This window comes from Onychostoma macrolepis, chromosome 03 (genome assembly GCF_012432095.1).
Source record: "Onychostoma macrolepis isolate SWU-2019 chromosome 03, ASM1243209v1, whole genome shotgun sequence".
NCBI lineage: Eukaryota > Metazoa > Chordata > Actinopteri > Cypriniformes > Cyprinidae > Onychostoma > Onychostoma macrolepis.
The window spans coordinates 41,024,320-41,037,899 of record NC_081157.1 but is presented as its reverse complement, the minus strand read 5'-3'; the positions used below and the strand labels follow the sequence as shown (position 1 = coordinate 41,037,899).

Genomic DNA, 13,580 nt, shown 5'->3' with positions numbered 1-13,580 from the left:
AAAACACCATGATCATGCAAGATCAATTCATGTCAAACCACATGCAACACATGACCTGCAGTGCATAAGAAACATTGATTTTTAATCAGACTTGTTTCAACTGCAATCAGTGCAAAAATCACACACTATGGTTAATAGGATCTGAGAAAGTGGCTGAGGAGAAATTAAGAAAAACATACATGCACAGTGTTACCTGAACAATTCTATATACTTCCAAACTAACCCACCAAACTACACAACGTTAGAGCAACCACCGATTTGTGTTAGTTAAATCTCATCCGTTGCACGTCCAACATGATTTAAACCCCCTATTCAGTGGAATCTGTAACGTTAATCGCTTGTTCCAGCATATTATTTTAGGATTTCATGATGAACTGGACTGGTTAATAAGTTATCATTCTGGCTCCATCATTAGATGTATGCGATTGATTGAAATAACGGATAACTTACAGAAAATCGGACGAAGCAACATTTTAAAGGACGAAAGGTTCACAAAGGATCAAAACAAAAGAAACTGCATCTAAATACCGTCTCAGTATCTCTTTACCCCTGGGTTTTGCTTCTATTGTCTGTCGTTTCTACACTGCCCTGCAAATTCTTCTGCTAGCCTCCTTAAACTGCCACATTTGTCTTTGTACCTGTTTTATCGGGGCCTTTTCTCCCTCTTGCCGATTTATTTGATCTCTTTTCTTCGACCGTTCTCCTCCTCTGGTCTCCCGTCTCGCCCTTCCCGTCTCAGCCCGACATCTCAGCGCTAGGCCTCAGCCGAATCCCCGACCCTCGCCTGCGCTCGGTGCCTGCTGTGTCGCTAGGGGACGCCAGCTCCGCGTCCTACCGTAGTCCGAGGACTGCGAGACCTCCGAGGCCTTGATCTCCGGAACCCGCCTTTCTCCGCTGGCCTTCTGCGATATCTATTTACTATTAGATGTGAGGCATGTGGTACCTCGCTGCAGATCCGCACCTAACGATTTCCTATCCAAAATAACGCGATTCGCTTCGAAGTTAGTTAACTGCTGTCTTGTTTTGAGATATTTTGTTTCTCGTTTGTCTTCGCAGCTCTGGGTCAGCACCGAACCGGGATCAAGTCCTGGAATGATAAATCGGCTCTTTAAATTCCGTTCCACCCCAAAATCTCCTTTTACGAAGATTAGTTGATGTAGATGAAAAAAATCCTTTTCCAAATCTGATTAGCGAAATCAGAATCGATTCGGTTCGGTTCTCATTTTTTGCAATGTAAACAATAATCGGTAAATCTCAAATTTTCTCGTGAGATTGTGCAAGACATTTCTACCTTTCAACCACGCCCATTTCCACTAACAAACACTTATCAATGAAAGGAAAAGTCAATTAAATAATTTATCTGTGTTTTTATTATAGGGTTTAAAGGAGTGCACATGCAGCTTTATTAAATAAAATATTGCCAACTATACTGTGGATGAGTTTTTTGCACAGCATTTGCAGTCAAATATTATGAAATAAAGCCTATAAAACCTGGAAAGAAAAAAAGCATACAGTGACACAAATTGTCCTGTATTATTGTGATTGCTTAGAAGGACAGAAATGATTATTACCTCTGCTGGTACCATATATCAAAGCATGCGCAAAATGTAAATAAACGTACAATGAAAATGTATTTACTACAATCAAGCGCGAGTCACTTTTAATAAAATAGAATGATGACTAAAAAAATGTGGAAGTTCACATTTGATTTATTTCCATATATACTGAAATTAAGTTTTATTTTGTGATCCCAAAATTAACAATAATAATTCATTAAAGAGCCATATATTAGCTTTGTAGCTGATAAAGGAGAAAACAGAGAGAGGCTTTGTTTTAACACATCCTGTAGTTTATTTGTAAGTTTTAAAAAAGTCCTTAAAAACATCACTCAGTGTGATATAAAGAAAGTTTGAAGTCCTCAGGTGCATCATGGGAAATCTTGTCCTCTGTCAACATTCCCAAGTAGGCTGCATAAGATTGCGTCTCATACAGGTCAGGGCGTTCAGCATGTTCAATCACGTGTGTCAGCACTGCAAGCCTCCATGTTGTTGTGACCTGTCCATCATCTTTAAAACAACCAAAGCCCAATATTCCTATGGTTCAGCTCAGATGTTCTCTCCAAATAAGCAGTCTTGATTCTAAGTGGGCGCCAGGACCTTGCGATACTTGCACTGTACCCAGACTCTGTACATTGTCAGCTGCTTTCCTCTGTTCACCTGTAGGCGCCGGTCCACCATGTTCTGCACCTTCTCCAGGCCGGCCTTGGAGAACAGATCATGCAGCTCATCTAGAGGAAAATTACAAAATTCAGACAAGAAACCCTGCAAATATGTGGCATCCTTTTAATTTAGTATTATTTCGTAATTACTTTTTCATGACACATAGTTCAACCAAAGTGTACTCATCAAATAGCGTTTTTATTACATAAGTGTACAATGCAAGTCTAAACATGCATTTACCTTGTGTAAAAAAGTAGACACGTGTTCCATCCCCTCTAACGTAGAAATTTTCAGACAAGCACCTGCCTGATTTAGAATAGAACAAGCAATTAGGTTTTTGTTGTATTTAAGATTATTGCCATATCAGCTTCACAGGCTATTTCATGGCAGATAAGAGATTAAACATTAAACAAACAAACAATACAATAAATACAAACATTTTAATAAATTTAATGAAAAAACTTTGATTATTAGACCTTTTTTTCCCCACTGTACTTTAGAGCTGTCAAATGATTAATCTTGAGTAATCACATCCAAAATAAAAGTTTGTGCACACATGAAATATGTGTGTGTACTGTGTATATTTATTATGTGTATATGAACACACATGCATGTATATACTTAAGAAAAATGTTGCATTTACATACAAAAATTTACATTTATATAGAATGTAAATATAAATAAATATAAGTACGTATATACAGGTGCTGGTCATATAATTAGAATATCATCAAAAAGTTGATTTCACTAATTCCATTCAAAAAGTGAAACTTGTATATTATATTCATTCATTACACACAGACTGATATATTTCAAATGTTTATTTCTTTTAATTTTGTTGATTAGAGCTTACAGCTCATGAAAGTCAAAAATCAGTATCTCAAAATATTAGAATATTACTTAAGACCAATACAAAGAAAGGATTTTTAGAAATCTTGGCCAACTGAAAAGTATGAAAATGAAAAGTATGAGCATGTACAGCACTCAATACTTAGTTGGGGATCCTTTTGCCTGAATTACTGCAGCAATGCGGCGTGGCATGGAGTCGATCAGTCTGTGGCACTGCTCAGGTGTTATGAGAGCCCAGGTTGCTCTGATAGTGGCCTTCAGCTCATCTGCATTGTTGGGTCTGGTGTCTCTCATCTTCCTCTTGACAATACCCACAGATTCTCTATGGGGTTCAGGTCAGGCGAGTTTGCTGGCCAATCAAGCACAGTAACACTATGGTCATTGAACCAGCTTTTGGTACCTTTGGCAGTGTGGGCAGGTGCCAAGTCCTGCTGGAAAATGAAATCAGCATCTCCATAAAGCTTGTCAACAGAAGGAAGCATGAAGTGCTCTAAAATTTCCTGGTATACGGCTGCGTTGACTGTGGACTTCAGAAAACACAGTGGACCAACACCAGCAGATGACATGGCAGCCCAAATCATCACTGACTGTGGAAACTTCACACTGGACTTCAAGCAACATGGATTCTGTGCCTCTCCACTCTTCCTTCAGACTCTGGGACCTTGATTTCCAAATGAAATGTAAAATTTACTTTCATCTGAAAAGAGGACTTTGGACCACTGAGCAACAGTCCAGTTCTTTTTCTCCACAGCCCAGGTAAGATGCTTCTGACGTTGTCTCTGGTTCAGAAGTGGCTTGGTAGCCCTTTTCCTGAAGACGTCTGAGTGTGGTGACTCTTGATGCACTGACTCCAGCTTCAGTTCTCTCCTTGTGAAGCTCTCCCAAGTGTTTGAATCAGCTTTGCTTGACTGTATTCTCAAGCTTGCGGTCATCCCTGTTACTTGTGCACCTTTTCCTACCCAAATTCTTCCTTCCAGTCAACTTTGCATTTAATATGCTTTGATACAGCACTCTGTAAACAGCCACACCTTTCAGTAATGACCTTCTGTGACTTACCCTCTTTGTGGAGGTGTCAATGTTCGTCTTCTGGATCATTGCCAAGTCAGCAGTCTTCCCCATTATTGTGGTTTCAAAGAACAAGAGATACCCGAATTTATACTGTAGGGATGGTCATTTATTCAAACTCAAATGTAAATATTCTAATATTTTGAGATACTGATTTTTGACTTGAATGAGCTGTAAGCTCTAATCATCAAAATTAAAAGAAATAAACATTTGAAATATATCAGTCTGTGTGTAATGAATGAATATAATATACAAGTTTCACTTTTTGAATGGAATTAGTGAAATAAATCAACTTTTGATGATATTCTAATTATATGACCAGCACCTGTGTGTGTGTGTGTGTATGTATATATATATATATATATATATATATAAATTTTGTGTGTGCACAAACTTTTATTTTGGATGCGAAAATCCCTAAAGTACTTGTGATAACAATTGTTAAAGTTTCTCTGGGTCCATCTTACAAATGAACTCCTCCAAAGTTTGGCGTGATAAAAATCACTGTATTATGAGATTAAAAATGCGATACTGACATTTTGGTCTGCAAAATATGTAAAAAGACACTTTTAAGTGCATTTTCAAGTGTTTCAAACACAATGCAAGACAACCAACTGCAATCCAGACATAACCTACAGATTTTCTTGAAAGACAGACTTTTCACATGGATGTATCATCTACCTTTTTTGAAACGAAGCTGTGCCATGTCATAGCGGCCATAGTCTCTCAATAACAACACTCCTCCAGGTTTTAGAAGTCGTGCTAATCTATTAATACAGTTCTGCATCCTGAAAGAGACAAATTAAGAAGTGAATAGATTGTTAGTAGTCAACATCAAGAGAGCGGATAATAATATACAAGGGATAATGCAGACAGATTACTTGTAATGTATAGTACATTTTTGTGAAAATGTACTATACATTACCCTACATTTATATGCTTACATTTTGAATAAATAGACATGAAATAGCTGCTTGAGTTAAAAATTTTCAAGAAGTAAGATTGATATGAGAGACATGAAATTATTACAGCAGTGTAGGAAAGTCTTTTCAAACTGCAACAATAACAATAAAGATTAAAATGAATAAAAAACTGAATTAAATTTAAATTAAATTCAAACGAAAAAATAAAATTTTATTCTAATTATTTGATAATAGTGAAGTCCAAATTACAGCTATAATGATAACACAGAAGAACAATATCGTTGGAATCACTTTCAGAACATTTTTCTTTTCCAGTTGATTAACAATAAAAACACTGACAGCCAATCAGAATCCACCTAACTTTAAAGACCTCAAGCATTTAAAGTGTTAGATGACAAAACTGCTGGTCTGGTGGTTGAGGAGAGACCCCCTATATGATTGTAAAGCGCTTTGGGTGTATAGCAATACACAATAAAGCGCTATATAAATGCTTCATTCATTCATTCATTCATTCAGGTCGTGCTCATAATAAACAGAACATTATCATTTGCTTTGTGGAGGCTAATATCTTTATCATTAAAGTTATATTTACAGCTACTGTCTGTAAATGGGCCTTAATGGTCACTAAGCAAAAATATTTGAACAGAATAACAAAGGAATGCTTGACTGACCAATCAAGATTACATAACGTCTGCCTAGGGGTGTGTGATATTGACAAAATAATATCTCAATATTTTCTGGGATTTTATCGATAACGATAATTAGACGAAATTTTGTTGAGTGTGTTATTGTGCTGGTACCTTAAGGACTACTGTAGACAGCTGACTCCTAAAGTTTTTGATATTCTTCATATTCCTTGTGGTGGTCAGTTCACACTGATAGAAATTCATCTTTTCCAATAAGTTTAAACTGATTTTTACATTTTATGGGCTTTTTCTAAAAGTATACATTATCTTTTGAGTCAAATTCTTACATTTAATCATAACATAGAATAATAAGACTTGGGCTGTTACCAAGCAAATGAAATCAGTATCAACAAAATTCATCTTTGCAATGCAGAGGAAAGTGTCATTTAAGATGCGTTTACACCCTGTTTAATGCAGGACATGAATGTATTTAACCTGCAATTATATATGCATAAATAATGTTTTGATGTATTAAACATAAAACGTTGAAAAAAATCATTTAAATAATAAAAGATAGTTTTAATGTGAAATTAAAGTAAGTGGCAGTAAGTCACTGTTAATAAGCGAGTCATTGCGATTGAATCGAATCATTTAAACGGTTGATTCATTCAGGAACAAAACACCGTCATTTGCTTATAGATGCAAAACAAAGCTGTAGCTGTGTTTGGAATTATTGTATTCGAAATCGTGCAAAAAACAGAAAATATGGTTTCTAAAACATTAGTCTCTTAATTAACTTCTTGTTTATTATCATGGTAATTTTTGGAGAAAAACAGCATTCTTCATGTGAAAATGATAAATTAGGCTATATGAAGTGGTATAAATATATACATTTTCTGCCCCCCAGTCTTGAATTTGTGATCATTCTAAATGCATTTTAATAGACTGAATCATGCAATGCACTCTAAATGCATATGGACACTAATCTAGACTTCACATAATATATGCGTGTACTCTGGGGGGTCTTTTGAATGGTTTTTGCAAAATAATCGATAATGTCGAATCGCACAACGTTAAAACAACAAATATTGCAGATGATATATATATAAAAATAATCGCACACCCCTACGCCTACCACCAGTTTTGATCGCTTTAAAACAGTGATTTTCATTATTTTGACTCCAAAGCTTCCTTTTGTCCAAGATGATATTTAAATATCTTCCTTCTCAAGCTGATACGCACTTCTGGTTAGTCGTCATCCGATATTGTTTTTTTGACTGCCGATGCCGATATCTTCAGCCCAAAACACAATGCACGATTTTAGCAATCCTATAAGATCACTGTATGTCACACTGTGCGACATGGATCTAACAAACTTGGCTACGACGTGTGTGTAGAGTGTATGATGATGACACCTATTGATTCGTACGATACGATGCACGTTACTATAGAAGAATAAAACGTCATCAGCATGCGCTAGTGGTAAACAAAAAGCGTGATAAATCACACTTTAGCAGTTGTAGTTTTTGTGTGTGCTGAAAAAAAGTGGAAGGGATAAGAGCTCGAGGTAAGCAGTTTTATGTTTTATCGCCATATCACGTTGATTTCATGTTGTATTTTAGTCTATCTTTGATCACAAGACCATGACAACGGTCTTTGAACCTCTCTCACTGTGCGACATAAGAGCACCGATTAGGAGCCACGAACACAGAAATCGACACGATTGTTTCACGATGCCAATCTTTCGTCTGGGACAGCCGAAAATCATGCAGTGTGTTTAGGGCTTCAGAGAGCAGGGTGGCCGATGGCCGATATAAAGCCGATATATCTCATTTTTATTTATCATAATTAATATTTAAGAAATTTGAAATAATTTTAAAATTATAAATGTGTAAAATAAATAGACTTTTACTTTAGATGACAACTACTTGATTCTCTAATCATATTACAGTACTTTTCACAATTAAAGAAATATTTAAATATATATATATATATATATAAATAAATAAAAAAAGTAGTAAACACTGTAACCAACAGGCATCTCAGTAATCTGGGAAGTTTGTGTGCATTGAGAATATTTAATTTTTTTTAATTAAATAATGTCAAGGTGACACTCATTTTGCGTTCAGTTCGCACGGACCGACGTCATGCAGGATACAAATGCACACTTCACAAGATCTCACACCTAGATTTAACTAAGTCTGCAAGGTTTGTGAAATTAAATGGTTATTAGACATTCAAAGATCTGTTTAAATGAATGCGTATTTGTTGGATGCTGATGGTTAACGAGAAAGCATTATGTTTGCTGTAGTATTACTAATGATATAAAAGCAATCGTTACAATACTTTTTTGTATACCTTTTAATTCCCTTGTTTAACATTCTATCTAATTATCTGACAGACGTCTATCCCTATTAAATAGAACTGTGCAGTCATAATAAAAGTCCTGCCTCAAACACATCGACCAAACAGAAAAACTTATCAACCGATGACAATATTTGAAAAGTGTCATATTTCGGTCGACCACTGCTTCTGGTGTTTGCGTTGTAATAAAAGTACACTGAAAAATATGTCAGTTTATGTTTTTGATTTTTTACCATTTTAATTAAGATTATATTAGTATAACTAAATTTAATCATTTATGACTTACTGGGAAAGTCCTTTTAGTTGAGAAGCACTCTTTTAAAGGTTACGTGCTTGATTTTATGCATCACTGCTCACCCACAGTGTCATTAACACTCACTTCTGAGGATGCAGTGCGGACAGCACAAATATGAGGACAATGACGTCCAGATTGTGGTCTGGTATTGGATACTCTGCAGATGCATCACTCATATCATGGACGAACGCATGGCAGCGTGACGGGTAATATTCAGGATTTGACTGTCAAAAAAAACATGCATAAAGATCAGCTATACATGCAGAATGCAGATTTCTTAATTAATACAAAGATAATGAAGCTTGCTGTCACTTACTTTGACAAGGTCAACAGCTGTGCTGGAAAAATCACAACAGTAAACAAAGAGTCCTGGGTCACTGTAAAGCAAACGTAAAATAAGTTATTTCACCTATGTGAGTGGCAAACACTGTGGACAGGTCTGCTTGGTTTATATCTGGACTCACTTGTTTGTTTTTAGGATGGGAAAGACTGTATTGCCTACTCCACAGCCCACCTAAAGACCCCCAAAACACACACACATGAGAGAATGAGCATATTCAGAGGCTGGGGATTGCTACTGACAAGGCTTTCATTTTCATCAAGTGTTTAATTAAAGTGAACACATGCCACTGATCACATTTCACTTTCAGTGTATTTCACGTTCTTCAAAAATATCTCCTTTTGTGGTCGATGCCAGAATGAAAATGAGGGCAAGTAAATAATATAACAGCATTTTTGGGTGAACAATCCTTTTAAATGTTTCTACCGTATTTAAAAAAATAAAATAAAATCACCTCCAGGATGCGATAGGATGCAGAGGCTCCAGGAAATTCAGTGTCAGTGTGAGTCGAGGGACCATCTTCACCATTTAACAGATTCTCCTCAGAGTCTTGTGAAGGCTTTTGTTGAGGGGCCAGCTCAGGAAACTCTGTAAACAGCCAATGACGATCCTTGAAGAAGCGGTTCTCATGAATGGTGTAGAAATCGTTCCAGTACTCATTGGCCCTGTTGTCAAACTCTTCTGACGGAGATACAAACAAAGAGAATATTTAGCACCCCCCAAAAATTTTACCTGCAAGAATTTAAACAGCATGCCTTTGTAAGCAAGTAGGCGATCTACTGAACTAAAACTGAATCAAAAATAAACTAAACAGAGAATGTCAAAAGCACATCAAATTAAAATGAATAGCGAAAGTATACAAATAAAGGCTCATTTAAAATAGTAATAGTACATAAATAATAATAAACTAACACTGCATACAGAGTTTCATCAAGAACAACTGTCTATTTATAGCTTAATTTAATTGTATGTACGTACACATCATTACATTTTTACTATAAAGCAAATGTAGGCAGTTGATGGATGAACCTTGTTTTTCTTCTGGGAGAGGTTGACTGTTTTCCTGCACCTTTTTCTGTGCAGCCTCCTCCTGTTCTGCTGACCACTCCACATTATCCCTACCGGAGGGGTTACACAATCACAAATATAATTTAACAATTATATGCTGATTAACTACAGCAGCACAGTTCTGTTATATATCACATACAGAAGCTACAACTAATCAATGCTTTATGCCATTCTTCTATATAGTCTGCACTCTGACACTCAAGTAAATATATAGCACTTTAATTAAATCACTCCACAATATATAATTTTTAAATTTTAATTATTTTTAAATTAAAAAAAAAACAAACAAACATATCAATCAAAATCAAACTCGTAATTTTAAGACAGCCTGTTATTTCTATACTACACACGCATTTCCTCCTCTGGTGTTACTTAGGCTAATAGCTACTTGGTGAATTTAGCTTGGAAACACCTTATAAGGCTTTAAAAACCCTGATAATCCTATAGAAATGTCCAGACAAAGTGAGTGGCAAGCTGACAGCATGGTCAGAAAGTGTCAGGAGTGAGTGAATGAGGCAGACAGCCAGTCTAATAACACACCAGGCGTTGTGCTGAAACACCTGCCGCGGGTCTGTGAGGAAGCGAGTGCCGAACTGCGGTCGTTTCTGGGCCTCGGCGGAACTCTCTGTGGGTCCATCAGCAGTTTCTGGCATGTTTTTTGCGGAGGAAGGTCCAGCAGCAACAGCAGGAGCCGCCATGATCACGCGAACCGGATGCACATGGCCGTTCAGCGTCAGTGTCTCCGCCCAGTTCAGCTGGAGACAGGAAATATCGCCACCTATCGACCATTCTCAGACATGTTCACTCCGAAGAGACGGGTTTTTTTTTAACTTTTATTTACTTTAACGGTGACGCACAGGGGGAACTAAAAAAAATAACAAAATATATGGCATAAAACATAAGCATAACCATCGTGTTCATGAAAATGAAGTAAAAATCTTAATATTGTATGATATAATATACTGAATAACAAAACTCATAACATTTAAAATACAGAATCATATATGAACTAATTATTTATTTGTTCATATATTATATTATGAACTGATAAACATTATTATGTATTATTAATATAATAATAACATTTTTCACAATACCACAATTAAGTTGAGTTATGGGGTAAACTTAAAATATTTTTGCCATTTCTGGTTTCAGTGGTACCATTAGCATCTAACAACTGGCTTCTAGTAGCCTAATTTATTAATAAATTCCAGATGTTTCTATATTTTTCTTACTCTAATCAACATTTTTCAAACAAAGCATGTTTTCTTGGGAAAATTGTTTTAACTGGCATCCATTTCACAGATTCATTTAATTTCATATTTATATAATTTCATATATAATTTTGTGATGTTTACATTTCATGTTGGGTATCTTTTTTATTTTCCATTGTGCATATAATCAAACTATAACTAAGAAAACTTATAAGTGCCCGAGTTTGACCAGAATGTATTTCTGAAAGTTTGGTAGGCCTATACACTTTTATAGAAATAAAATGACAGAGCTCAACAGGAATTTCCCATATGACCATTTACAGAATTAAATGCTATTAATTCACAGGAAATGAACATCAAGATATCAAATGCTGCAACCATGTGTTGGGGTTTCCTAGATGGCATCTCACACACACACACACACACACACACACACACATGTATATATATATATATATATATATATATATATATATATACAGTATAAATATATATATATACACATACACACCCAACAGAGCTATTAATACATTTTAAGACAGCACCACAGCACCAGAGAACCTCCTGCTGCCATGGAAACAACAGTTCCAGAAGAGTTCAGCGAAACTCCAGAAGCAAGTGCATGTCTCGTGTCTATGGCAACAAAAGTTTCAGAGGCAGCTGCAGTGTATATTCAAGAATGTGTCAAACTAAGCCTGCAAGCAACAAAAAGTGTTACAAAATCCCATGGCACTTCTCGTAAAGAGTAGAGGTGTAACCCGGTGTCCTGGCCACATTCCCTCCACTGGCCCTTATTCCATCATGGCCTCCCAATAATCCCCATTCACTGAATTGGCTCTATCACTCTCTCCTCTCCACCTGTAGCTGGTGTGTGGTGAGCGCACTGGCGCCGTTGTACTGTGGCTGCCGTCACATCATCCAAGTGGATGCTGCACACTGCATTTAAGCTGGTCCTGAGCAGGAGCTAGTTGCTTAGGACCAGCACATGACCATCTTAAACCAGCTCAAACAAGCTGCCGTGCTTCAAAACATACCTAACCAGCATATACTGTTTTTTTTTTTTTTTCAGCAGGGCAGCTTTTTCACTTCACTAGACATTAACTGGTGGACTGGAGTCTTGTGGATTATTATGTTTTTATGTGATGTTTTGAACTCTCATTCTGATGGCATCCATTCACTGCAGAGGATTCACTGGTGTTTTGACTTACAGTTATGACCAGACTCTCACAGAAGAACAGCTGAGTGTAGGAACAGTTGTGGTTTCTCGAAGAAACCAGCTTCCCTGTAATTAGGAGCTGCTGGTTTCAGTTGCACAAGATGTAATTTGTGTCTTGGTTGTGAAATGCTTTTTCTCACCACCTGTTTGTACGAGTCACAGATAAAGTGTGTGCTATTGTTGCCTCATGCACGGTTACTCCCATCTAGAAGATCCTCTGTAAACTCCAAAGAGACACTTTTTAATTATCAAAGAGTAGTTTAAAATTTACACATCATTATTATTTAGGCTTTATGGCTGTTGGCTGTTATAACGGCTGTTACATCCATGCAAAGAGTGCAGATATTTTGTAATAGCACTACCAAAATAGGCTAGAAACATATGTAACATCTAAGTTAGATCTATTTCTACGATTGCATTCCCTTATGTGGTCAAGTCATACCCAAGACAAGATATTTATGACTCAGCTTAAGTACTTCCTTCACACTAACCTAGCAGAGGCATGGGATAACAAATCTAACTTCCTCCTGAAGCCTTCAGCATATGTCAGAGCTGTGAACCATGATTTGCATTTGCTAGGCAGAGGCAGATGGCCTGAAGATCTGACAGACACACACAAATAAGCTTATTAATACCTTTACGTCTGAAGCATATTTGATGTCAAACCACAGCTGTGTCTTACACAAGCATATTTCCTGTGAGTCACTTACAGGTGTGTTTGTTTGAGTTTATTACCTCCTGAAAGGACCAGGCACAGGTCAGATGGATCGACAGACAATCTTCACAGTCACTCAATCTTCTGGCAAGTGCAAAAGTTAGACAGATAAACAAACTGGAAGTAGAATCTGTCACTATTTCTACAAAGAGATATCTGATGAGTCGCATGCATTCCAGAATTTCACATACCTGTTTCTTTATGACTCAAAGAAATGGGATTTATTCAAAAATTGTCATTGGGAAAGGTAATATCTGATTTGTAGGAATTGATTTAGTAGTATGTCCCTCCACTTGTTTTTTTTCACGTTGCAGATAGAGAACAGGAAATAGCAAAACAGTCCTTTAAAAATGTTGTTGAAGATAAGTTTTTTTTTTTTTGTTGTTGTTGTTTTTTGGCCACACCCCTTATGATCATTTAAAAGTATTTCAATACAACACACTGTACACAGGTCACCAAGTTAAAGCTTTAATTACTTTAAAAACTAGTCTGAATCAATAATAATTACTGTTTTCAGAAGGGTTTCCCTAAAACAATCCAAACCGACAGTCACGTCTCTGGTTTTGTTTGGGATGCTTAGCCAAACTGAGGAATGTTTTAATAGCCACAGTGAGTGATATTACATTTTTGTCTGTGTACATTAATGAGCGGATATAAGAAAGAATTTTAACACTGGGAAAAGTTAC

At 36.4% G+C, this 13,580-nt stretch overlaps 1 protein-coding gene across 1 annotated transcript; it reads right to left on the bottom strand.

Annotated features, from left to right (window-relative positions):
• Positions 1 to 1,689: 1,689 nt before the first annotated feature.
• mettl2a (methyltransferase 2A, methylcytidine) lies at positions 1,690 to 10,498 on the bottom strand. The gene is made up of 9 exons (XM_058769045.1): positions 10,290 to 10,498; positions 9,711 to 9,799; positions 9,136 to 9,362; positions 8,806 to 8,855; positions 8,658 to 8,718; positions 8,426 to 8,565; positions 4,815 to 4,921; positions 2,460 to 2,525; positions 1,690 to 2,287 (listed from the first exon to the last, which is right to left on the bottom strand). The coding sequence occupies exons 1-9, from the start codon at positions 10,445 to 10,447 to the stop codon at positions 2,139 to 2,141; spliced, it is 1,047 nt and encodes a 348-aa protein (XP_058625028.1). The 5' UTR covers positions 10,448 to 10,498; the 3' UTR covers positions 1,690 to 2,138.
• Between the last annotated feature and the right edge of the window lie 3,082 nt (positions 10,499 to 13,580).